The sequence below is a fragment of the Zonotrichia albicollis genome, chromosome 1, assembly GCF_047830755.1.
Source record: "Zonotrichia albicollis isolate bZonAlb1 chromosome 1, bZonAlb1.hap1, whole genome shotgun sequence".
NCBI classification, from domain to species: domain Eukaryota; kingdom Metazoa; phylum Chordata; class Aves; order Passeriformes; family Passerellidae; genus Zonotrichia; species Zonotrichia albicollis.
Window position 1 is genome coordinate 100527111 of NC_133819.1, and position 27375 is coordinate 100554485.

General features: G+C 39.1%; 2 protein-coding genes across 3 annotated transcripts in view; one reads left to right on the forward strand and one right to left on the reverse strand.

Annotated features, from left to right (window-relative positions):
* The window catches only part of LOC102069943 (cadherin-7), a 91085-nt gene extending 86545 nt beyond the window's left edge, over positions 1–4540 (reverse strand). The window contains exon 1 of one of the 2 annotated variants that reach the window (XM_026793222.2): positions 4407–4540. The gene's annotated coding sequence lies outside the window, so the exon portion shown is untranslated. Of the gene's footprint in view, positions 1–3106; positions 3245–4406 lie in introns of those variants that run through there. The other variant, XM_005486737.4, reaches the window with a different exon arrangement.
* Positions 2733–7365, forward strand: LOC141730434 (uncharacterized). The gene is made up of 2 exons (XM_074548056.1): positions 2733–3138; positions 4273–7365. The coding sequence occupies exons 1-2, from the start codon at positions 2770–2772 to the stop codon at positions 4516–4518; spliced, it is 615 nt and encodes a 204-aa protein (XP_074404157.1). The 5' UTR covers positions 2733–2769; the 3' UTR covers positions 4519–7365.
* Positions 7366–27375: the final 20010 nt, after the last annotated feature.

Below are 27375 nucleotides of genomic sequence, written 5' to 3' on the forward strand. Positions count from 1 at the left end.
AAGATGCTGGGAAGGATTATGCTAATTTGATCAGTTATTGAAAAGAAACACCATTAGTATTTTTGGATCTGGGACCAATCAAGGCAAATATTTAAATTTCCACAAGCTCAATTTTTGCAGCCTCATTTCAGCTGAAGAACGTCACATAATGCCTAGGGATGACTTTCTTGCAGAACTGCTGAATTCCCAGAGGAGGCACTCCTGCATTACTGCTTAGAGTTAAGCCTGGTTTGACAGGAAGAACTGAAGCAACCATCTATTTTATGCACCCTGCCTCAGATAGAATTTAATGATTTTTATAGCCACGAGAAAACAATACCCAGTAGCAGCATGAAAGCGTACATGAAAAAAAATGTGTGTGATAAACTAAAGGAAAAGGAATGGCTCAAGAAAGGCCTTCATTGAAGAACCGCTGAACACATCAGATACAGAAGTCAATAGACTGAAAACACTCACAAAAACTTACTAGACATCACTAGGACTGACTCCCAAGCACTATCTTCATCTGTAAACCAGCTGAAATTTAAAATATTTTCTGTTTTCATCACACATGGGAGTCAATTTGTGAGTTGAATCCCTTTGAGAAAAGGCTTAGTCAGGTTTATAGCAAAGTAGGAATTTAAGTTGGAGTAGAACAATATAGGGTCTTGCATTAGTAATGATTTTCTTCAGTCAAGTCTCTCACTGCTGAAGAAACACAGAAAAATGTGGGAATGTGTACGTACACACAGTCATATGTGAAAAGGATAGGCGAAAATCTATGTGGATATTATATCCATTCTTCTCATCAGAAAATTCTGCTGCTGTACAAATAATTTACAATTACACTTTTACATGAAAACTTAAAAATATTTTCCTACTAAATCAGTAGTAAATTATCAATAGTGCCTTGCTATTAAATCAATGAAAGTAGACTAAGGAGAGTTGTGAGGCTGTCATCTGACTTTTAACACTATTCTAATGACCCACATCAGCCTTTAATTACAGTAAAGTCTCCCATTATAAGGGTGAAATGTTCCTTGATTAAAATTGTAATCTTTAATGGCTTTTTGCAAGAAAATAGGCTATATTACTGATGTTTGTATTTTCACTCACATTAACTGACACACATTTCTAATATGCAGTGGTAGCTCAGAATATTACCTTAGATATATTCCTAATATTCCTGGTAGTTTTAAACCTTTATTGAGTACTCAAACCCTAGATATTGCACATACTTAATATTAAAAGCTGTCAGAGCTAGGCCCTCCCTTACTGTGGATTTTACTGCAATTGTTTTTTGAATTTTACTTAGCCTTTCTTCATGACCCTAAAATAAATGTGTGTCTAGATGTCTAGATTAGATCCCCTGGTAGTTGCAGACTGAAAAGCTATAAAATTGTGTAAAAGGACTTGAAAATAATAGCACATTTAGTCCCTGGATAGTTGTTCTGGGTTTGTTAAGTGGTCTTTGTGTTCTTTTTTTCCTCCAAAGGTGGTAACACACCCGTTGCACTGAACTAGCTCTAATGAGGCACAATCGTACCATTTCCAAATATCCTCACTTCACTTTTGCATTGTTAAAACTGATGCAATATTACTGAGAAAAAAAAATCAGCATCACTTTATAGCTGATCTTTATCTGTTGACCTGTTGTACCTTCAGAAACTACAGGGTAAGCAAACTTAATTTAGTTATGCAACTTTCATGCGGCTGCCCATCTGAACAGCTCTGCACCTGGGGTTCTGTAGACCCACCTTTCTCAGAAACAAAGTACATAGCTTTCACCGTTAACAATTCCCAGCAAACTCAAATAATGCAACACAGAAACAATTAGCAGATATAATAAACATAGAGAAGTAAAGTCACACATCAACGCCAAGGAGAGACTGCTTCAGAAACAGGCATGCTCAAGAGTTTGGCTCTTTTATGTATTAATTTATTTGTCCTGGAAAAGCAATTTATTTTCTGCAAAGCTGCACAAACACCTATGTTTTAGCTGAAAAATTGCAAGTCAGTATGTCTTGTTAGAGAGACTATGAAGTATACTCTGCCCTTTCAAGTCTCTGGTTTGGCTTGAGCAAGTTATCTATCAGAACGTAAGATTTTATCCTTGCAAGGGGGGAAGATTAAAGTATCAGCATTTCAGTTCCCAGATTCAGAGCACATCACAATTATCCATCTCCTATCCTTTCCCACATCCCGGGTAAGGCATCGTTTGTAGAATCTTGGCACACCTGAACTACTTCACCTTTTGAAAGCAGTATAAAAGCTAAACCATATCTCAAAAAGGGATATTTTTTGCCTCCATTAGCAACTAGAAGTCTGAGGATCCAGATGACAAACCTCTCGCTACTGGTGTACACAGCCTATTGTAGGAAAGGAAAGCAGGACATGCCCGTGTGTGGATATGTGGATGGACTGGGGGACAGGGCGGAGGGGGAAGGGTCAGCATCAGCCAAGCACTGCAGAGCTAGCCTTACCAGCTGAATACTAATCAAAGAAACAGCTCCCATAATTTCAACATTTGCAAACTCTAGAACATCTCTGACATAGAAGGACAAAAGCTCTGGGAAACAACTCAGGAAATTTCATTGTCTCTATAATATTTTGCACTGTAGCATCACCGCCAGACTTCGAGCCCAAGCAAGACAGCCGCTTTGGCTTGGCAGAAAGGACTGAGACAGTCAGGACTTTGGGCTGCCTATATTTTGCAGAAGTCTGTGGTACTCCCTTCCCCCACCCCTCGTCCCCGCTTGTCTGTGAGACTTCTCCAAAGAGTCAAGAGTGATGCTATTGTTCTCTTATTTCTCAGAAGGTGCACACGCGCCTATAGTCCCAGTGCTCTCACTTTCCACGGTTTCCCCGCCACACCTGGCGCTGGGCGCTCCCGCGGCCGGTCCCGGCCGCCCCCAGGCCGGGGAACGCCAAACTTGCGGCCGCGCCGCCCCCGCCGGCTCCGCAGAGCGGCGGCTCCGCTCCGGGCACAGCCGCTCCGGGCGAGCGGGTGCGGAGCAGCAGCGCGCAGCCCTTTCCTGCCACTGCTCCCACCGCCCTCTGCCTACAGGGGAGGGGAACGGGAAGGGGAAGGAAGGCAAGGATAGGCACAGGTGCAGCCGGCACTTACCTGCTCCCCCTCTCCCTCGGCTGCCCAGCGTGGTGAGTGTTTTAATTCCAAGGGCCGGCGGTGCCTCCGCGGCGAAGTGCAGGCGGGATGCTCCCAAGCAAGGGGGGCGGCTGCGGGCGGCGGGGCGCCCACCGGGCATGGGGGCTGCGCGCCCGCCCGCGCACTCGCCCGCGCCCGCGGAGACGGGGATGGGAGCGCGGCCGCTGCTCCGCTCCTCCTCCTCCACGGCACGGCGCGGCACTGCACAGGCAGCCGCCGGGCACACGATGGGTGCCGGTGCCAAGCCCAGCTCCGACTGGGTGCGGATCGTGGCTGCGGGAGGAGGAGGAAGAGGAGGGAGGGAAGGAGCGGGGAGGGAGGGAGAAAGCAGAGGAGGTGGGGATGCTGCTCTGGGCAGGGGATATCACGGCTCGGTGGCTGGAGCCGGCTGCCAGCTCCGTCCGAGGGCGCGCGGAGGCGGCACAGGGACTCTTTGTAGCTCCCGAAGACCCAGCGGTGGCTATTGAAGCGGGATCCAGGGAGCAAGCAGCCTGCCCGGCCCCACTACCCCCCCACCCCCCGCCTCTTCTCCTCCTCCTCCTTGACAGGATATACAGATGGAGTCCTTTGGATAAAAATCAGGAGCCGGGCTAGGGGGTGGGGCGGGAACCAATCTCTCTCCCTATTTGCATTTGAAACAGAGAGCTGAAGGAGAGACTTCAAGATTTTTTTTTTTTTTTTTTTTTTTTTTTTTTTTTTTTTTACTTCTCCCCCCACCTCACAACCCACCACGCAATTTGTCCTACAAGCTTCGACTGAGCTTTCGAGGCGTGAAGACAAAGTCGCAAAACTAAATCGAACTTGCGGAGTCCCTGCCTCAAAGCTTTGCCCTTTCAGCCTGCAGCTTGTGAAGCCCACGCTCCCTGCCCGTTCCTGCCCGGCGTGGGGCAGCCGCGGGGCCGGGCAGGGGTCCCCGTCCCTCTCCTGCTCCCCGGGCAGGGCACAGAGCCACCTCCGATGTGCTCGGGGCACTCAAAACCTCGCAGCCCTGCTGCCCTGTGTCTCCCTAGAGCTGCTGTCACGCCTCCCTGCCCGCCCTTTATACCGCGGGGTGGTGGTGAGCAGGGAGAGGAGGATTTTTAAAAAGTAAAAAATACGATGAATAACTGAACCGGGTGTTTTCCCAGAATAAAGGGTGGCGAGAGCGGAGTGTGCGCGCCGGCAGCAGGAGAAGGCTCGGTGTCACGCTGGGGCAGGAGCCCGGCAGCAGAGCCCCGCAACCCCGGAGCTGCTCGGGGCAGCCGCTCTGGGAGATGAGTACCTGCTTTGTTCGGACGTGGTCCGGCTGGGAAAGCGGCAGCACGAACTTTGTGCCTCCCTCCAGCAGTGCTGAAGCCGTTTGGGTCTGCAGAACGAAACAGATCCACAACTGAAACGTGATCAGCCAGGAGTCAGCACGCCTCCTGAAGAAAAAAAAAAAAAAAAAAAAAAAAGCAGAGGTTCCAAATGTTGGCAGAGCTGCTGAACTGACATTTTTCACGGACAAAAATATTTTTAACACCTACTGTTTTTAGAACAATGGACTGTACCAAGGGCAACTGTAAGAGATGCACCTTGGCCAATGACTTTTGGGTTATATCTACCAGAAAAGCATTTTCAACATGATATAAACAAACCAATCATGTGAATATATAATTACTTTCCATTCCTACTATACATTATACTATGAAGTGTGCTGTCAACACTAATAAAGTAATGTGCAGATAAAGTCACTTCAATGAGAAAAAAACAGCAACAAAACAATTGGTTTGGATCACAAAGGTTTTTTAAAAATTATTTTAATTTCTGAATTAGTTTATAGTCTTTGAATACACAATTTCAGCATGCATAACTCTTTTAATAAATGTAATATGTAACTGCTATTTCTTGTCTTTAAGCTTCACTTTCAGACGTGATTTCCAATGTCACCCTTCTAATCAGAGGGAGGCAATTCAACATGGCATTTGTGAACTGAAGTAGTGGTTTAAAGAGAGCAACTAGAAGCAATCTACATTCTCCAAGTTGTGGAGTGTCTGAGTGCATGGTTCCAACTTAATAAGATGTATTCAGGCAAGAAAATCCTGAAACATGATTGCACACAGTTGCTTAAGATTGTAATTAAGGATTCGCCTTTCCTTTGTTCTCCTTCCCCCAATCCCTAATTCATCTTTTACAAGTTAATCAAAATAAGACTCTCTGCACTGATCCTTAGAGGACAAGGTTCAAGGACAGATTATCTTTTTTCTATCATGAAATATCATAAATACCTCTGCTTTATCTTCTTTCAAATTAATTCAGAGATGTAACCATGAAAATTTATCTTTTTACCACTTAATTCAGTAGCCACGACTTCAAAGATGAAAACAGAACAGTTACAAACAGAGAAAAAAAATATCTTTGTTTGCAAACAGGATGGCATAAAAAAAGAATCTACAAGAGGTTCTGAGTTTCATAAACTTCAGCAAATATCCTCAAACTTTTTATTTGCTCTTCAGGTTCAAAATAGGGACGAAATAGTTTTACAGTCACTTAAAATCATTATAAAGGAAGGACTCTTTCTTATTAATTTTGATTCTGATCCAGATATTACTAATGGAAAAATAGAATAGTCAATTATCACCCAATTAAAAAGCTTTCATGTGTAGCTTCACGGAGTATTTCATGACTTTCTTCCTAACAGACCTCTCTCAAGGATGTGCTTTATGTTCCAAAATCTAGTCCCTCAAGCAAAACCTTTCATTAAACTGTGTGTCAGTGAAAACGTCTGAACTTATTTTTACACTGTTGAAAATAGGATAGATATTTTTGTCTTATTATTTTTCTAAATGCTTATGTTGTCATATCAAAATAAAATGTATGAAACCCTTTGACTTTCATGGGAGTAAAACAGTGACTCCAAGCAAAATATGTGACTAAGCAGGCCAATTTAATTTCATTGCACAGGCAGAATGAAATATAAAGAAGCAATTATTCTTAGTCACTTTTGGCAATCTACCATTTTTAGTAACATAAGCAAATGTATATTTTTTAATACATTTTGTTCTTGACTGTCTTGATTGTGGGTTTTTGCCAATGACTCAGTCCATTCCAAAGCACTGAATGGATCATTTTGGCAGGAATCCACACCTACAGCACTGTTGCATTTCTTTCTAATAGGTTGTATGGTGTGTTAGCACTTCCAGAGGAAAGTCTACAGAACAAACCTTGGACCATGCTAGACTGTGTCTTAGGTAGGTGCTGTAAAGAGTAACTGCAGGCATCAAAACACATTGGTACTGGCACCCTTCCCATCTGTTCACTTCTGGAACTATCAAGGATGCCTCTTCACATTACTAGTCGTGTTGCTGTTCTGTAGAGTGGATCCATAGGCAGATTTAGGACCACAAAACCTGAAACTGCATGTCCTGAAGCATGCTCTTAAATACTTCTTAGACAGTGAGAGCTTCGGTGGCCTCTGCTTATGGAGGATTTTGACTAGAAACGCAAAACAAATTTGTTTAGTGGTTGTATTCAGTCCCCTGAGCCTCTGACTGTCTCTCTATATTAACATTTCTATCTGTACACTCATTATGCACCTTCTGAAAAAGAGCAGTGTCAGGTAACTGCTACCTGCATTCTGGTAATTCACTGTGTGGGAAGAAGCAAGTTCCATTATGCACTTATCAATAGCTTGTAGAGTTCCTTCACTATGAAAATGTAGTACGCTAAGATGCAAAATGATAACTTTTCTTTTTCTTAAAAATTTATGTGGATATTGGTCTTTCATAAAACAAGCAGGAGAGCTTGCAGTTTAGTATCTTTTTCTATAAATTGCAGAAGGCAAAAAAATAAAGCCTATTGAAATTGAAGACACTCACAGCCTTTGAAAAGTCATTTAACAGAGGGATGTCTCTGTCTTTCTGTGTCCTCACAGGTTTATTTTCCTATTTAAAGTTTGACATTTTTGAGACAATTACAATGCTGTCTATATTCTGAGTGTTTTCAACCCAATGTAGAACCACAGGGGACATGCCTAACAATAGCAAGTTCTTCAACCTGTTCTTTAGAATATGTTTTGCAGAATATCCTCCAAAAATGTGTCAGTCAAATTGACATCATAATATGAACTAAATTATAGTAATTAGTAGTGGTGATTCAAATGGGAATTTATGAGGTCACTTTGGGTATCCACAACCACCCATTCTGCTTAGGAAGTGTTACCTTATCAATTAAACATTACCGTCATGGCTCCATCTGTCCCTCTTTGGCTCCTCTCTCTCCTCCCTTGAGTTTCCACAGTCTTTTGATGACGTTTTTGGTCCACATATACTGGCAAATCTGAGTAGCTGATATATTTGCAAGAGTGGTATTCTTCAAAAGTAAATCTAGTTAATCTGCAATGTAACTGTACAAGTAATAAGAAGTCAAAGTTGCCTGAGGTGATAAAAGTGAATGCAATTAAAAATGGAGTTGATGTTGTCAGGAATAACAGAGAACAGCAACAAAGGGAGTTGTAGGAAGGGAACTTGTAAAGTTAAAAAACTCTAAGTTTGTTTAATCATAAGGAAGCTGCAAAATTAAAAGATTCTACTATTGAGGGTAATTTATTAGTCACACACCAGTAAGAACAGCACAAGAATAAACCAATTAAAAAACAAAACCATGGAAAAAAATTTGCAAATGTCAAAGGACGATGGCAAATGGCAGGTAGGCTGTCAGAAGACTGAAAAGAAAAATGGAGAATTTCATTATGGCCACACAGGAATGGGCTATTTGTACAAGCAAGGATAGGTGGCTTAAAAAAGCACTAGGACCAGAATGGAGGCTGTGTGGCCAGGCTCCAGATGCTATTCATCATATTATAAGTGGATGTACCAAGCTGGCCAGCACTGAGATACAATACAGAGTGACAAAGCTGGCAGTGTGGTGCAGTGAGTGCTCTGCAAGTATGGATTACCAATAGAGGAATAAAAAAGAAATCAGCAGCAGACAAAGAAAGGTGCTAGTAATAAAAGGATGAATATTATTTTAAAATATTAGAATTAAAACAAAAAACAGGTTGGGGGGGCTAAGAATAAGAGATAGGAAAGGAGATGAGAGGATTCTGGGAGGCAGAATCATAAAAAAACTATTTTATTCTGATTCATTCAAGAATGTTGTCCAAACAAAAAATGATCAAAAATGCAGTCAGGGCAGGAGCAGAAAATAATCCTGTTTCTGGATTGTCTGAATGGAGAAGAGCATGCAAAATGCCAACTACTTTTGTATCCTTGGACCTGCACTAACATTGAAATGGTGCTAAGTTAAACAGTAACTCTCTATCAGATGTCATGTAGCTGCTTTTACGAGCTCCTCTTGATGACAAAAATCATTCAAATTGTGTTCAAAAAATCACGAGTGTCAGATTGATGTGTCATGACGGAAAGATCCTGCTGGTGGAGAAGAAGCATCACTGCTTAGAATCAGCATTCCTCTCTTTTTGATGTATGCTGAAAAAAATAGGTTAGATGCATTTCTGCTGTATATTAAGATAAATTCTGCCAGGCATTCATACTGTGGTACAACTGATGTAATTTTTTCAGAGGAATTGTGATAGAGAATCGCAATTTGTCTGATTCTATGAAAAGCTATACATAGGGAGTCCAATTGACTTCAGGGAGTTTTGCATGCTTCAGGGAGATTGCTACTGTGTAGCATCCATCAGAAAATCTACAGCTAAATTACTTGTGAAAAATGCCAATATATACACAATTAAACCAGTAACTTCCCATACATAAAAGGATGTCTATCTTCAGATCAGACCCTATACTCTACATCAACTGTACAAAATTAATATGAATAATTCCTCCACTGACCTCTAAACCCAAACTAGGTTTCAGTATTCCATTGTGATTTGTCAAGACAAGCTTGAACACTTGCACAAACAAAATCATCCATTACAGCGACAATTTTGAAGTCTTTTCTGAATAAATGGCCTGAATTATGTATACTTCTGCATCATAACTGGTATTCAAGATGCTCATAACCTTCCCTGTGTGAAAACTTCAGCTTAGTAAGCAACTTTTTTATTATTATTTGTAGGTTTTTCCCCTGACCACAGCAAAAATTGGACAAGCAGTCTCTCTTTCAGAAAAACCCTCCCAAAACTGGAGACAACAAAAAAAGGCTAAAAGTCCCTAACAACCACAAAACACATTTTCAAAATGTAGACTATTATAAGCACAAGAAGCACTACAAGTGAGGAGCATGATGATGACCCTCCCTTTTCCCCTTCAAGCAATCCAACTTTTCAAGTCTGGATGTTAAACAAAATGCTAATCTGCTATACCTGAATATTTATGTAGAAAGAATTCTACACCAGTATGTAAGCAGTTGTATAGGAAGCAGATGGAAATGTCTTCTAAGAGAGTTAAAGAAAAAAATGTCACTATCTTCATCATCCTGAACTGCCCACTCTCAAAATTACTTGGTGTGAGTGCTGAAGGAGACATAATTTCATATGTCAATTTTCCACCCAGCTAATGTATCCATCAAATTTTTTATTCCTTAGAAATGACAACTTAGACATTACTTTTATACTTAAAATGTTAAAAGCTTATACATCCCTTAATCCTATCCAACTTCTACCTTTCCTTGGGATAGATTCTGCATTCATTAAAATCAGTGGGAAAACATTGTTTAGTCAATGAGACAAAAATAAGTTTTATGAAAAACCTATGTTATTGTTGGTTTGAAAACTAGCTCAGAATATGAAGCACAACATTTTGTACCACTCCTGCAGAAAGTGGTGGAAATCTTTACAAGTCCCAAATGGTGGAGATGAAGATGCAAGTCCCAAAGCATTACAGCAATGGTTGTGCTGCAAGAACAGAACCAGGGCCTAAACAATCCTTATTTCCTTCTACTTCTTCCCACGGCTATATGTGTAAGGGAAAAAAACTGCCAAGGGCAGATGAAAGAAAATAGCAGTTCTCTGGAACTTGCTTCCTCCCACACTTAGCAGGTTAGTAATGTCCTAGCACCACAAGCAATTCATTCAATCCCCTTCACTCTTTTATCATATTTCCTCCAATCTGCCCTTTGGAGACATCAGTGCTGGTCACTGGGATGCTGTGCCTAGTCATTCAGCAACACTGACCTTGGTGTTCCCAGCCCTGCAAGCCTTGCTATTTCAAAAGTACTGCTTTTGTTTTCCTCTGAGTCACTGAAGTTTGTCATATATATTTCTGTTGGAAACTTTCTGGGACAAGGGGTTTTTTAGGTCAGTCAAGGGACACCGAGCACAAGCACCTGTATCTCGGTGTGAAGTACTACTATACAGATAGATACTAATAATTTACTACATACATGAGTATAATACACGTGAGTCAGCTACTGTAAGACATCCCATGTCATGAAGCTTGTGCTCATCCACAGATATTCATCTTGCTTTGAATTTAATGAGCATGGCCTGATCAAAACAAAAAATTCAGTAAAACTGGAAGCTCCACAGCATTTCTCCTTGAGGATTCTAGCAATATCTTCTGTGTCTACAGACATGTACTTACATCAAGCTTCATTGCAAATATTTGTAATTGAATAACTCTACTAGACTTCCTCTGAGTAGCTTTTATTTAATTTACTGTGATTATCCTCAAAATAGGGGAAGGCTGATAAGAATGACTTCATATATGGGATGCAATATACATCCTCTGTCTCAAGGCAAACAAAAGAATAGGTGCCTTTTGAGCAGCAGATGCCTGCAGGAGGATAATATACCCACCAGTTACTCAGCTGCTTCATCTGTCATTTTTATGAAGGCATGTCATGGATGGACAGAGCAAAATTGCCTGTGAAAAGCTATGTGAGGAAAAAAGGGAGAGAGAAACAGGTAACTGCCTCTTCCTAAGTGCTGGATGAAATTAATGTTTATGAGGGGGGGTGGGGGGAGAGCACACAGGAAAACAAACATAAGAAATAACTTTGTAAAATATCTCTTCATACAATATCAGTCATCTTAATAGAGCTAAAATGCTGCAGTTGCTCCACTGCTATTACTAGTTACTTTAAAAGATAAATTGATGTGGAAATTAGAAAGTAACAGATGTGAAGCAATCTTAAGCATAAATTCCTTCACACTTCTATTAACTGTGGTTAAGATTTTGGTCATCAAACACCCTTTATTTCAGACAATAAAAGCAAAGAAAGGAAAATTTAACTGTTCTTCAGTGTTGTAGGCCCACTGAGCTCTGTAATTTGCTGAAGATTTGTTTTCTGACATTTTCACCCGAAAAGGGGGGAGTGGGGGAGGGAGTGGAGAAGTATTTCTCCAAAAGCATTCTGACCCACAAAAAGATCCAACTGTATGTGTTGGGAAACATGTCCAAACACTTCTCCATTTAAGCCTTTCTTCTCTTTCAGTAAAGTGTCAGTAGCTCTTTGAATAGCTATTGGCCTTGGCCAAGACCCTAGTGAAAGGCAACAGATGTTGCTAAGATTGTACCCAGGCTATCCTCTATCCTGTCTCATTTCTGAAAGGGAAAAAGAGAGAAAGGGAGAAGAAAACTTGCATTAAATCACTGGACCATTTTGTACTTCAGCAAATCTGTTTGCACATGCTCGACTGGCCTCGCCGAAAAGGCTGAGCCTTTTGCATTCAGCCTGAGGTCAGCCCTAATGCTCTGTTCAGTGGTCCACGCTCCTTTCACTGGGAGCAGCTGCCTCTGATTGCTAGAACAAATTGAGGTGATTCAGGCCACCAGCAGGGCCACGGTACAAGTGCTTTTCACCAGAAAGGGAGGGAAAGCCTTAGAACAGGACCAACTGGGGCTGCCCACAATAAACCGTAGGATTAATTTGATACAGTCAATATTAAGACATGCTCTTGCTGAAAAGTGGGCCATAGTGACAGAAACTACAAGACAGTTGGACTGAAAGAAGAGGGAACAAAGTGGTGTTCAAACATTTATTAAGTTACACCTAATTATTTAATTGGGGAACATTTAAAATGGTAATACTGGCAGTTCAGGCTTGGGAATGACTTGCTGTTTAACCCCTGGCAGAATATTCTTGACGTAAGTTGGATTCAAGATCAGTTGCACCATCATCCCCCTCACAATAGTGTTTGAAACATTAAATGCAAGTTCTCAAGTTCTCTAAACTGTTTCTGTGACCAGTTTAAGGAGAAGAATAATCAACAGCGCTATTTAATACCATAATTATAAACCTGTTTCAGTGACTGGAAGTGGCTACATAGCTGCTACCAAAAGGGGGAAAAAAGAAAAAAATAAAACAGAGCAAAAAAAAAAAAAGGTTTGGTATTTACCTCTTTTAAAATTCTTTCCCATCTATGAAAGGAGATAATAGCACAAAACAGGCACTAGCAGGGAAAGGTGAAGGCAAAACCCTCTCCCTTGTGCAGGCAAGCTCCTGCATTACTTGCTTCAGTCTCAGCTATCAGATCACAATATTTTCTACCGTGTGAAGGATCAGGCCAGCAGCTTTTCGAGTCTCAGGCCAAGCAAAACAATTCAGTCCTGCATTAAGGCACAACATCAAGCACTTATCACTTCAAAAGAAAGCATGCTTTGATGCCTCTGAAATGAAAGCAAAATCTCTGCAGATAGGTAATTTTACCAGACTGGTCAAAAAAAAATGACTGCTAATGTTAATTCATAAAACTGTGGATTTAAGATCAGGGGAAATTAGGAATTACAGCATTTAGTCTGGCTCTGCATTTAGATGGAATGGCTGGGTATAGCACACAGCCTTTGAAGTAGAGTTATCCAAGAGGTAGCTTAGTAAGCTGAAGAAGAAAGATCTTACTATTTACTTAATTAGCAGATATAGAAACAGAATATAAGGGAAAATATATGCAAAACCCCTGCCTTCTAACTCAAAAAAATTGAGATGTAGAAAAGTGTCCAAATAGTATACTAGAATATGTGATAGAGGACTGCACAAAAACAAAAATGAAATTTAAAATATCTTTTAACTTCTTGACTTATGGACCAAAAACTGAGATGCATTTCAATCTTCCTTTATTAGAATTTCATCCTATTACTTGCCACTGTTATCACATAGAAAAATAGAAAAAAAAAAGAGCTGCATGTTCAAAGAAAAGTTTTGAAAGAAGATCAGGAGGACTTGTATCTTCAACAGAAAATTCACTTATTTTATTCTCCTTAAAAACATTAAGTACATTAATATATATATATATATATATATATATATATATATATATATATAAAATGAAATCTTCATACCACTTCTTAAAATTTTCTTTTCTTTGAGGCATTTCATATAATGAGTGTATGAGCTTTAAATAGCTGCATCTGAAAACTCATTCCGAACTGTAATATGTGGTTTTCAGCTAGGCAAGGGGTGGAATTGTGTGTTTCAGTGCCACTGACAACAAAGCCAGCTGAGACATTCCTCTTCTCATTCCTTCCTACCCCTGGCACTGGTATCCACACATGTGATGTCACCCCAGCTGAACAGAAAGTAAGCCGACAAAATAGATCAGCTCAGTTATTCAAGTTAAATCAAGCTATGAAAAAAGAGAATTTTTCAATTAATTTTGTTTAACATGTATTGCTTCCCTGATCAGCTTCTCAGCTTAAATCCATTAGTAACTGCGCAGAACAAAGAGTAGGGACAAGAGGGCAGGAACAAGCAAATTAAACTTATACTTCCAGTTTCCTTCAGAAACTTTTCAACGGTTCCTTCTTTGGGAAGCATAATGTAAAAGGTATTTGGGCATATCTGCTGTTTTATTGTCTGGATTTGATCTCATTCTTCTGGTTGAGTATATTCTCTTCTGGTCTTCTCCTCTGGTCTCTTTCCAAGCCACTGCCAAGTCAGAGTTTCCTGACATACAGATATCAAATGAGAATGGAGAAGGAATTGAACCTTACCAAGGTCTTCAGTGCCAAGTTCTGGAGATGGAAGTGGAGCCTTCTGGGATTAATCTGACAAGAAAGATCAGAGTCACTTCAGCATGCTTCTGCCTACACTTGCCAGATTTATACAGCATGTGAGCAGGAATGTATGACTGACAGTGTCAAGCACTGCTGAGGAGAGCAGTAGAAAGGGTATGGGCATTTGCCAGTTGTCAGTCTGATGTGATACTGGCTTTTATAAGAGAGGCACCAGGGTATAGAAATGGACTAGATTCGTGTTTGATAGAAGCAAATTCTCATTTGGGCTTCTACACAGTTTCTTCTTGTGCATAAAAGAAAATAAAATAATAGTGAGTGTGCAAGTGCTTGTGCCTGCCCTTTCTGGACAACACACCCTATTTTAAAAAATAATATCAGTTCATTAATTTTGAGGGTACAGGTGTCAGTATTCAGGTGTGCACATTGTTTTGGTAACATACAAAAGAGTTATATACACACATGTGTGTGTGTATGTATGCTTCAGCAGAATGTAACCTAAACCTAAAATATTCAAGCCCTCGGAATTTAAACAGATAAGCTACTAGAGAAAAGAAATTTTAAAGACCTCCTCATTAGAGAGATATCATGAATGGTTATTGCTATGCCAAGTTTTAATAAAGTTACCATCCTTATCATATTAGTTGTTCTCCAGGCATTTTCAATACTGAAAGGAACTGGCAAGAACCATACAGATCTAAGTCTGAGTTCCTGTATGTGAATCCCTCCTCTGATGAGTAAAACATGAAAAGGAAAAAACCTACAAGCTTATTGTTACAGAGGTTTTTACATTCGTAAAGGGTTAGTACTACTTGGAATAGTTAACAAAATACATAATGGAAGCAGGCAATATAACTGATTTAGAATTTCAAGAGCCTTTTGAAAGATTTCTTCGTTTAAGGATATTAAGCAATGAGAGGGAATGATGCACAGTCATGTCATGGATTAAAAAACTAATTAGAAGACAGAACACAGAGTAGGAATATATTCCAGCTCACAACCCAGAAGTGAGTGATTGTTTTTACACAGCAGTGCCAGAGCAAACCTTATTTGCACAAAACTGCACTCATTGTTCTCCAGTATCCTTATAATTTAAAGAAAAAATAAATCAAAACACTATTTCAAAACTTCCTTTCCTTTTTCACTGCAACTGACATAGAGTTCAGCTTCCAAAGAATATGAAGAATTTTAGTTTTGTTTTTAAATAGTTTACTGGAAGAAAGAAGTAAAAAGGAAATCTCAAGATTGGCATAGCGTTTCTTTTTCTACCTGAAGAAAACTGGTGAAAACTGAAGGGAAGTGTTCAGCTCTGGAGTGGCTTCTTTCTCTGAAGAGACCTACATTGGTGGTAGTTAGCATGCAAGATGATGACCTGACTAATTTCTTGTTTACATGCCGTACCAACATTCGTCATGTTGGCAATTCCAGGGCTGTCAGGAAGACTAGACAGCAGTTAAGAGATTTCGTCCACTATGGATCCACAGGAACACTTCAGGGCAAATTATGCCCATTTTGTCCCTTTCTAGTCCTTCATGGAGCTCCCTTCAGTAGTGATTATTTGCTAACCAGGACACCTGGCACCCATTAACATATGGCCATGCTGAAGGGAAGGGTGATCCTCCTAATGCCACCCTGCTGCAGAGGATGCCCTAGCAAGAACTCATTACTTCAGTTTAGTTCACAAGCCTCACTCTGCTTGGTCCTTGAGGCCACAAACTGCAGGTAGGTGCCTAATGAAGTGAGGAGCCTAAGGTAAGGAACTTCTCTAAAGAGTAAGAAGCTTTTTACTGAACAGGGATCTGATATCCTCTTTCTTTTAAAAACTGAACAGAACCTGATAAGAGATACAGTGAATACAGACTGAAACATTAACAAATAAGGAGCATAATCAAGGATTTTGCAATCACTTCAGCCATGTTTTCATTCATTCTGGTTTGTGCAGTATCATTTTAGTCTCTTGCCAGTATCTTTAAGGTCTATCAAAAAATATCCAAATGAAAGACAAAACAAAATATTATGAAGACTTTTTATCTTGATTTAGTTTTAAACCAAGAATAAAGAAATGATTTATGAGTGAGAGGATTAGCATAAACACAAAGTTACACTGAACACTAATCCCCTGATATAGAAATAAAACATCAGAGAAATAGAGTCAGAACATGGATGAAAAAGAGTTGACTGAAAATAAGATCATGAATAACAGAGATAATGAAGGTTTTAGGAGATGAAAAGGAGCTAAGGGTTGGAGTTTGTTTGCACACAGCATTTTTATTTGAGAAACCCTTGCACAATTGTAAGAGTTAGGGCAGCCCACTGGTTCACTCAATTCCTTCCTTGTTCAACTGCCAAAAACCTTTCTTCACCCACATCTACTTGGAGAACTTAGCTTTTCTTGCACACAATACATAAAGTAAAATATTTTTGTACATAGAGACATACTGAAGTGCTTCATGATTCAGGGTTGAATCTCTGGTTGCGACCAAAAAATATCAAAAGTGGAGGCAGACTATGTGATATGAAGTGCCTGTGGAGAGGGCTCCAGAACTTCAAAGCACCTGGCCACTTTCTCAGATAGTTATTCTGCTCAAGACAGGCTTTGGATCTGAATCAATATCACAATTCCGGTGTAATAATAATGTAAGAAGGTCACAGAACTAGTCACAATTTTGCAGGACCACTTCTAAGTGTATATAGTGTGAACATAGAGTTCCTATCTTTACCTTTCTAGAACAATTCAATGATGCACCTTTCACACAAGTGTTACCCAGATGGAAGGCTGTATCTATTACTGAACAGTTTTAAGTGATGTATTTTGAAAGTGGGAAGCAGCTAAAGGAGTTGCATGATATTATGGTAAAAATAAGTCTGGTATTATGTAATGCCGTGCATTCTCAAAGCACTTTGTAAGCATGAGCTAACTAATACTTAATAGAATATACATTAATATAATTTTCTATTTGTAAATTACTCAACTATTTTACTTGAACAGACAAGAAAAGAACAATGCTTATAATTTCCTATAAAACTCTTTTAAAGTCTTCACCTTCCTTTTTGATGGGATCACACCACCAACATCTTAAAATAAAAGCATTTCACTGTTATTGAATTTAAATGTAGTTCTTGACAGCCAAAATGGTACCCTCATAAAATTCTAAAATCTGACAGTCATGTTATTTATTTTTTTTCATTATCCTTCTTCCCTTTTATTTATCATATTTTGAGATTTGCCTAATCTATATTTATGATTCCATAGGTATGGTTTTGTATTTATGTGTGTATGTTCATGTGTGTATATATATATATAAATATGTATAGTTCCTTTGCTATTTAATCAAAGCTCTCACTATAGAGTCAAAAAGAATTTTATTAGCCATAGACTGAAGATTAGTATGCAGATTTCTCCCCAAGATGAATTGTTTCATAAAGTAATATTCTTCAACTTCCCCAGGCTGCATAGCTTGAAAATGTCACTGAGTTGAATATCACAAAATAACCATATCACAAAAAACCAAGAACAAGCTCACTTCCGTTCCAGAAATTTTCATTATTATACTAATTTACATTCAGTGTAATTTGACTTCACTCCATACCTTATGAAATATTAGTGTTGTTCAAGTAAAAAAAAGCAAAAAAAAAAAAAGAAAAAAAGACAAAAGAGGTGTAAGTTACAAAACCCCCACAACAACCTGTAGAATAATGTAAGACTAAGTCACCCTGAGATAACACACTTCTTAAAATGCTTGAACTGTGGTTTTGGACCCCTTTTTGCTATTTTCAGTTCAGAGTAAAACACTGTTCTGAGTTTGATTAGACTGAAAGTATAATTTGGATACTTTTATATAAGGAGGCAATTACAAAAGGGATGTAACTACTTATCAGCTTAGAAACCTCCAAACTATTTTGTGCTCTTACCTAGAGTATACAAAAGTGTTTGAATATTGTTTCAAATGACAAATTTTTAGAGAAATTCCACTTTAAAAGGCAATTCCCCCCCAAAAAAACCCGCTACAGTACAAGGTATATGAAGTGTTAGATAATAAATATATCAGTACTCTGATGTAACAAAATAAATCTGATAAAATTTGTCACTTTATAATTTTGCCACTGTAGAATAGCTGAGTCTTACACAGGTTGGCTGACCTTCTCATCAGACACAATGCACTCACAGAATAACTGTAGAAGAAATTTTCTATAGATTCCCATCCAAATATATTTGGCCCTTAGCAGTTCAATTATTTGATCCAACAGCAGTCCTTATATTTTGAAAGAAAAAAAGTAGAAAATTAAGTTAAAAGAGTGCTATAACTTAACAGAATGAATCTATAAAAGAAGAACAGGAGTAAGTCATAGTTCAATTATGCTGCAGTCTGTTAAAAGTCTTAACATATAAAGTATAAGCCATGAAAACTAGCATATCCAATTGAATGCATTTAGAGTGAGTTTTGAGTTTCTTTTCTTGAAACTAAATTCTGAATTTAGCTTTGGTTACCCAAATAGTATTTATGACATCCTGAAATCTTTATATAGAGAGAGATTAAGAAAACTTATTTGTATGAAGTGGAGGAAGAGAAAATATTTTTAGAGTTTTTTAATTTCAATTGGTATTTTCAATTGATAAAAGTATCCCCTTGAAAAAACATGAACAGTATTTTTCTAGTTGTTTTATGTGCAGTAAATGCAGCAGTAAATACAGAAAAGGATCCAAAGAGCACACAAACTAAATTTATTCTTAAGAAATATCATGGCTACACAGAGCCACTTTGTCCCAGGCATGATTTGTAATTAAAGAGATTATGGCAAAGGGCATACCACTACTGCTTGTTACAATGCTTTAAAAAAAATGTTTCAAAACAGCATTTATTCTCAAATGAAAAGAAGAATGATGCAAAAAAACTGATGTCTGGGGAGGTTACTACTTTCTTAGAAGCATGAAGGAATTGAACTGGATATCCAATGTCCTCTATATTTTCAAAAATTATAGTTATCTATCAGACAATGAAATGTATAAAAGCAATTAAATCACTCATCTATATTCCTGTAATGTGGAATGAAGAAACCTCGAGTAAAAATACATAGTACTATCTTGAAGAAATAAAAGAGTATCTTAATACAGTATACAAACAGCCAAAAGAAATCTGTGTGGAAGGAAGGAAGGAAGGAAGGAAGGAAGGAAGGAAGGAAGGAAGGAAGGAAGGAAGGAAGGAAGGAAGGATTCTCTATTTATTATGTAGCAATAAAGTAATTTAATATCTACAGTGAATTTTTAATTCCCTGAGTATAAAATGATAATCATTGTAAACTATGAATACAAAGACCTCAGCATTGGGGCTGGATGGAATGAGCATTACAGTATTACAGCTGCAAATGTGTCCTACAATCCTGATTTCTAAAACTGATTTTATCTAGTGCGAAACACTGAACTGATTTGTTAAACCTGAACCTTACTCTGTCCCTAGCAAAGCTGTTCATACTTAGGTGAGCTTGTTGACAGTAAGAATGCCAATACTGTAAGATTTACAGACTCATGAAGATGTAGATGATACTTCATTTCTTAAAATAAAAATACCTCATTCATTCTACCTTTAGTTCTTACAGTGGATTCTATACATCTGGGGAATACATTGCACACTTTGCTATCAAATTTTGGAATGCAAATACACATTGAAATTAGGAGAGTAAGAAAATGAAAAATTTAGTTAGTTGCTTGGTTCATCACCAGTAGTTCTGAGATGTAATCAGAAACCAACATGCAGAGTCACTTTTCAAGTCAGTTTACTTAGTTTAGAAGAAGAAATGCATCAAACTGATCTGCTTGGATGTTACAAGTTAAATCAATAACTCTACACTTCAGAATTAATGTAGATGCTGAATCAACACACAGCTTTGTAAAATGAGTGTAAAAGGGTTAAATTGCAATACATTATAGATATCTAAATGCATTAACTACTCTGCACATATAGCTTCTCAAATGAATGAGTAGTATGCAGTTTGTATATTGAAATAATTCTGCAAACAATGCAAGTCCTCTGAAATCATGCTATTTTTAATTGTAGAGCATCTAAACTTAGACATTTAATGTTTCAAATTTCTTTTTATATTTTTTAATATTAGCCTCTTTTTCTTATCTACAGAGATCCTCTACTTCACTCCAGGTAGTTGTTCGTATAACTGATGAACAATCTTTTAAAACATAAAATGTTTTTCTGGGCAGAGATCCCAGGTAAAGAATCACAGGAACTGAAGGATCCAATGACTAATAGAACTGTGTTTCAAGTCATCCATGGGGTCAGTTGTCTGTGGCACAGCACTGAAGATTGATACCAATAAAATGTATTCTCCACTCAGCTCTCATTTGCTTGAGCCTGAGAATCAGGATTTCAGCTCCATAAATTTATTGAATCTCCTCTTTTTACATAAGCTGCATTTACCTGGCCTTGGTTTTCTTTAGAGGTTGCTCAATAACAGATTTGCCCTTCACTTTTGTTCTGACCTCTATTTCATGTTGATTTGGGGGCATTCTGCTGACAAATTCGCAGCAACACTTTCTTTGCAGCAGCTTGCCCTGTAGCTGAACTCAGTGGAGAGAAAGCACAAGGTACGGGGTGGATATTCTTGCCCTTTTAAAGTGCATCTAAACAACTTTGAAATAGATTTAAAGTCCATGCTACAATTTCTTGGGCACATTAACCAGGACCACCCTTGCTTATGTGATAAATGGCAACAAAAAGAAGTGTCAAAAAAGAGGAACACAAGCCCCCCCAGAAAAAGTGTCACTAAAATCTCCCCAAGAAATACTAGCTTGTGTAGAATATTACTCATCTTAGTTTTCACTGTACCATCAAAAGAGATTTGCAACACAGGGCACAAGGCAGGTGTAGTGAATTTGCATGGCCAGGTTTTCATAATGGGGGCGGGAATACAGGGCAGCATCTGTGAGAAGCTGCCAGAAGCTTCCTCCACGTCCAGCAGGGACAACGCCAGCTGGCTGCAAGATGGACGTGCCACTGGCCAACACAGGGACAATTAGAAATGGTGGTAATGCCTCCATGATAACATATTTAAGAAAAAAAAAAAAAAGTTATTGCACAGATATAGCTGTGGCCAGAGAAGAGGGGAGTAAGAATATGTGAAAGGAACAACTCTGTAGACACCAAGGTCAGTGGAAAAGGAAGGGCAGGAGCTGAGATTCCTCTGCAGCCTGTGGGAGAGACCATGGTATAGCAGCTGAGCCCCTGCAGGTCATGGAGGACCATGAGGATGCAGAGATTTGCCTGCAGCCCCTGAAGGACAGCCACGCTGGAGCACTGGAAGCCTGAGGGGAGGCTTTGAACCCATGTTGGAGCAAGCTTCTGGCAGAGACCCACAGACCTGTGGAAAGAAGAGCCCACACTGGATCAGGTTTCCTGGTAGTAATTGTGACGCTGTGAGGGACCCAGGGCAGAGCAGCCCGTGCCTGAGGGACTGCACCCCATGGACTTACATTGCAGCAGTTCATGGAGAATGGTTGCCCAAAGGATATATTCATGTTGGAATTCATGAAGAACTATACCTCACGGGAGGGACCGCACGCTGGAGCAGCAGAAAGATTCCTCTCCCTGAGCTGAGGCAGAAACAACGTGTCATGAAGTGACTGTGACTCCCATTCCCTGTCTCCATGAACTTCTTGGGGGTGGAGGGAAAGATGGGAAGAAAGGTGGGATGCGAGAATGTCACATTCACATTTTCTGAAAAATCCCTTCGCCCAGGATTTTTCTCCTGGGAAGCTGAGAAGCCTCAGAGAAAAGGAAAACAATAATTGTCTGATTTGCTTCTCCTGTATTTTGCTCCTTTGGAATGTGTTTGGAGATTGTTTACCAAAAGGTGGTGCTTTCATTGGTTTCATGTGAATTGTTCTGACTCAATGGCCAATCAGGGTCAAGCTGTGTCGAGGCTTTGGAAAGAGTAACAAGTTCTCATTATTATCTTTTTACCCTTATGTGAGTATCCTTTCTGTATTTATTAACATATTTTAGTTTAGTGTACTTTAATATAATATAGTATCATAAAATAATAAATTAGCCTTCTGAGAACATTGAATCAGATTCATCGTTCCTTCCTTCCTCCATCTGGGGGCAATCCAAATACAATAGGTGTGGTAGTGTGTTGTTAAGTTTCTTGTGTTATTCCCCCAATTTATGTATTGTTCTCCCCTATTATGTGTAAAATGGTTTCGTTCCCCCAGTTTTTCCCGCCACTGCTAGCCTGTCAGCTAAGTTGCTATAGTAACCGCTATTCATAGTTGCCGATATGTAATTGCTCCTCCCCTGGTTTCCCTTATAAGTGAAAGTTGTTTCCTCCCTGTCCAGTCAATCACTCCCTTCCTCCTCCCAGGTTTCGAGAACCTTCTCCTCTCTGGAGATGGTGGTTGGCTGGGGTCCCAGGACACCTCCTTTACCTTTTGATTATTGGTCTCCATGGAGCGTCAGTTCTGTGAAGTTCATCCCCTCACCTTTCCCGATTGGTTCCGCCTGTACCCACCCCCCCCTCCTTTATAATCCTGTTTTCACCCCCTATGAAAAAACTTTTTCCCGGTTGGTTTCGGCGCGTTTGGATCCCGCAACACCTTCAATAAACCGATGTTTAACCCCCGGGAAATGGTCAGCTCCGTTCCTCCAAAATACCAGCGGGGTAAGCCAGTCTGCAGCCAGCACAGCCCGAGGCCATCAGACGCCGAAGGGTGCTGGCCAGGAATTGCAGAGGGGCGTCGGCCTTTCGCCCTCAGCTAGTCGGACTCTAAACTTCGGGCCACATATGCCCCCCTCTGCAAATAGGAGAAGGGTGATTTTTAGGTCTTATTTTACTTCTCATTCTCCTGTTCTGATTTTGTTAGTAATAAATTCAATTAACATCTCTAATGAGGTCTGTTTTGCCCATGATGGTGTTTGGTGAGTGATTTTTTCTAGTTCTTATCTCAATCTATAAACCCTCAGTTACATTTCTTTCCCCAGCTCCACTTAGAAAGGGGAGTGATAGAGAAGTTTCCAGCATTCAGGCAGGGTGAACCCTCTGCAGCAGGGAAACCCCAGCTCTGTTTCAATAGTTACTTTAGAAGTTCATGATCTTCCTCTGGTTTGTGATGCCTTTAGACCCATTTGGCAACCATTTAGGTCTCATTTTTAAAACTTTTTTAAAAAAGTTCTAAAAGTTTTACCAAAGAAAAGTTTTAGGAAGTAATATCTGAAGAAGACTGAGCAATTTTCTTCACATCATCAAAATCAAATCAGTTTAATTTTGTGGGTCTAGGAGTGAGATATGGATGCAGTCCTTTATTTCAGAGAAAGAATTTCAACACAGAAACATCAAAACTTTGCATTTTAACAAGTTTGTTTTAAATCAAGAGTGTACCTGAGGGCTTGTCCTTTCTGGGCTGTCCAACAAGTTGCAATATTTCACCCTTAAAAACATTTTCTATTGAATTTGTGATTAACCCTAGAACTTTCATGCAGTGACTCTCTAAGTCATCTAAATAGTGAAAGGATGAGTATCCTTTTTTTCCACACATGTTCTTTTTGAGATAGAGTGGCCATGGGCCTGTCAGAGGGGACTCTCTTTAACAGTGATCTTTAGTCATTTATCAAGACACTTGAAAATCAGTACTGCTTTAAAAACCCCAACAAGCTGTGTTTAATGTTAATGATGAATATTAACAGGATTTCTTTCAGTAATTCCTCCCACATAAAAATTTCTAGAATTCAATTAGCTGTACTTGAAGAACACAACTTTCTCAAAAGAACTTGCTTGTCTTATGTAGGACCATGTGAACTATTTTGCCAGAAAGAATTGCTTTTCACAAGTCTGCTCTGAGCTGCAGATTCATTTATAGACTTCAGCAAATAAAAAAGATGCTTTCCACTTGTGTGAAACTTTCTACCTGAGGCTCAGAAAGTACTTCCTGATACTTTTATTTCACAATCTTTGCAATACAGAATAACATTGTTATGATTTACAGATGGAGAAATTTAGGGGAAAAAATCTTTGATCATTTATAAGGTAGAAGTCCTTAGCAGAAATACACACCGGACAATGGAGTAGATTATTAACAAACATATAAGCTAGGACCATGCAAGTTAATTTCCATGTAGTTATTAACAAAACTTACAGGTTTTTTATGTTTGTCAGGAAAATTTAGACATGTCCTTGAGCATACAAAAAAAATACTTGTCTGATACATCCTGGACCCAGTGTCGCAGCTAATAGTACACAACATTTCTCTCTTCATCTTCCCAGAAGTGAGAGCAGGGTCCCAGGAGGGCCAGTGGGCATCTGCTGGGAGTTCTCATTCATTTAGATCCAAGAAATCTCTGGCTAGTGTGTTGGTTGCTTTGTTGCTCAATGTTGTCAAGCAACAGTAGCCTTATGGTTTAGAGCGTGATGTGGTCAAGTTTTGCTGAACCTTAATAAATAAGCAGAGGAGGAAAAGATATCTCAGGCTGCATTTTCACTCATATTCAGAGGATTGCATGATGAGCCAGAGTGGATCAGAGCAGGCTAACACATGTGACATAATCCAGACAACTTATCTAGTTGCATGGCTTTAAGTGTAAGTTTGGACATTATTTTGAAACACATGTGTCCTAGATCTATGGATTAACAGATTGTGAAATGTTTTTTGTTTTTTTTTTTATTTTGCCTCAAGAAAGAGAAATACTGCTGTGAAGGTATGCCAGGGCAGGGAACTTTGTGCTAATGTAAGATTTCAAACATGTTGGTGTCATTCTGGAAAATTCCAATGAAGTCAATAATATTATTCTGCTTTCATACTATCTAATTGGGTGCAATGTTATTCTTGAATTTATCTGGTATCTCCCGACACAAAAGAAAGCTTAAAATATTTGGCAGTGTTCTTTAAGAGTAGTACTGCAATGTATTTTCTCTAATACAGAAAGGACTAATTCACATGCAATGCACCAGCACACTATATTTCACATTCCCACTCAGAAATATACACATGTACTCACTCTCACAAGAGTATACAGTAGCTGTAGTCAGATTTATGTCTCTGTGGAGCAATTTAAAGGAGTGTGATCCAGAAACTAAGCTGAACATTAAGCCTGGAGGAGCTGTTAAGCAACAAGGCTTTGCTGATTAAAACATGAACTTTAGTTTATTTAATCCATTTTGCATTCGGGTGTTTTATGTTAATTAATTCTTATGCAGTTTTTATTAAATTTACTTTAGGCCCTAAATGAATATTTCAAGTTTCTATTGATAATTGTTTATTGACTATGGAACCCACATTGAATGTATTGCCACGTTTATTTCTCGACACAATAATGAAAAAGAGGAGTTTCTCTATGGTCAAAGACAAGGATAGAAATTCAGGAGGTATAAATATAAATAGAAATCTGCAGTGTACTCTCTGCATAGGCTGGAAAGATATAACTTCTTTAGACTGGGATGATGGCTGACTTTTGAAAGACTAGTAAGCCATAACCTTTCAATGCTTTGAAGGAGATACCTTAGAAGACCTTGTTAGAGGATGCTCAAGCCAATAGTAGGCCCTTAAAATGAAATAATTTGAAAGACTGCTTTGTACTATAGGGGAGCATAGGGAGAGTTACCTGGAGAAAAACCCAAAACTTGTATTTCAGTCTCCTAATTTGTATTTGGTCAGGGCTGCCTGTATGTTTGAAGTGCTTCAGATTCTCTAATGCCGTACGAAACAGATTCAGTTCTGGTATAAGCAGATACAGTTTGACTGGCAGTTGTACTACAACACTGGGTAATCTTTTGAGTAATAAGTTCTATCAGTAATGACATTATTAAAAAGCATTACTATCTGAGCTTTGCAGTGCAAAGCAGAGTGGAGAGATGATCTTGTTGTTACAAGACAGAAGTTATGAGTTCGATATCCAATATCCAGGTTTATTTATTTATACACTTACTTAGCAAGCCAGACGTAGTGTCTTCACATTTCAGTAAATGCCCTTTCTGCAAAACTACATAACTTGTTGAGATTAATTTTTCTCTTTCTATGTTTAGCACAACCATAACAGGACAATTAAACGGTATTTTGAGACATTAGCAGAGGTTTCTTTTGTTTGCCCTGTTGATATCCCCTGAAACAGTCTAAACAGTTTGAGTACTGTTATCTGTTACTATGCTTGCTTTCCCTCAAGTTATTTTTTAATTTTTTTAAAAATGCAAAGCTGGCAAGAGCCGACAATAGCATTCATTTATACACAGGCTAGGAACTTCAAGAAAGTGATGTGCATTAGACCCTTTCACATCTGGAAATTTCTGCAAGGTAGTTCAGCTCTTCAGTGTCTTCTCTCTTAAAGCCACTTAAAGATAGTAACATCTGTTCTAATGGTTTTTGCTGATTGGTATGCCTGATGAACAGGGAATGGGCTGAAATCAGCAGTTTGTTTGTAGGCCAAGCACTGCAAGTAGAAATAAGTCCAGGCAGTTAGCTACTCTAAAAAGAAGCAGGTGAAACAGTCCTCTCCAGGGGCAGAAGGACTTGCAGCCCCAGCAGATGGCTGCTTTACGCACAGGAAGTAGCTCTAATCGGGATGTTTGCAGAAAGATGTGAGGTCAACAAAAAATCGTGCCAGCCACTATGTTAAATGACTGAGGAAATATAATGGCTTTTATCACCTTGCTTCAGTCTTTTTGCCAAAAAAAAGAGAGGGTGTTCTTTTCTCCCTGCAGAAATTGGTACTGTCCTGTCCACTGACCCTATGACAACAAGTGATAACAGTTACCGAGTTCATAAATGTGAGAGATCTTCTGGAGTTATAGATGGATACAACCATGAAAATGCAGGAAGATGAACAGGATTAAAAACTTTTATGGTCTTCTCGAAACAGAAAGGGCAGTATTCTATCTTGGAGATGCTTCATCAACATCTACATGCAGAACAGTTCTTTTGGCTAATTTAGAAAATTATGGTAACGTTACAAAGGCAAGGGGGATTATTTTGTTATTCATTTTCTGATCACTCTTCAGGAGCACATCTGGGAAAAAAATTCTTAGAAAAGCCTGTAATACTTGCTCCATTCTTCCTTATGTCTTTCATTTTAGGGGCTTGCTGAAATCAAGCCAACAGTTTTCCTTTCCACAGAAAAATATGAAAAGGATAGCAGTGCTATGGGAAGAAACCTCTTCAAGGACCTTCAGCAGAGCAATTACTTTATAGCAGAAAACAGATGACAGATCTGAGTATTGGTAAAAGGATGTGCAAGAAGTTAATTTCATACACACTGATTTTTTTCTTTTTTTTTTTTTTTTTTTAGTCAGCTACTGGCTTCTCTCCTGTGTTTCTGGTACACTGGCTGAACATGGATGACTGATGAGATGGATAACCTGAGTCCT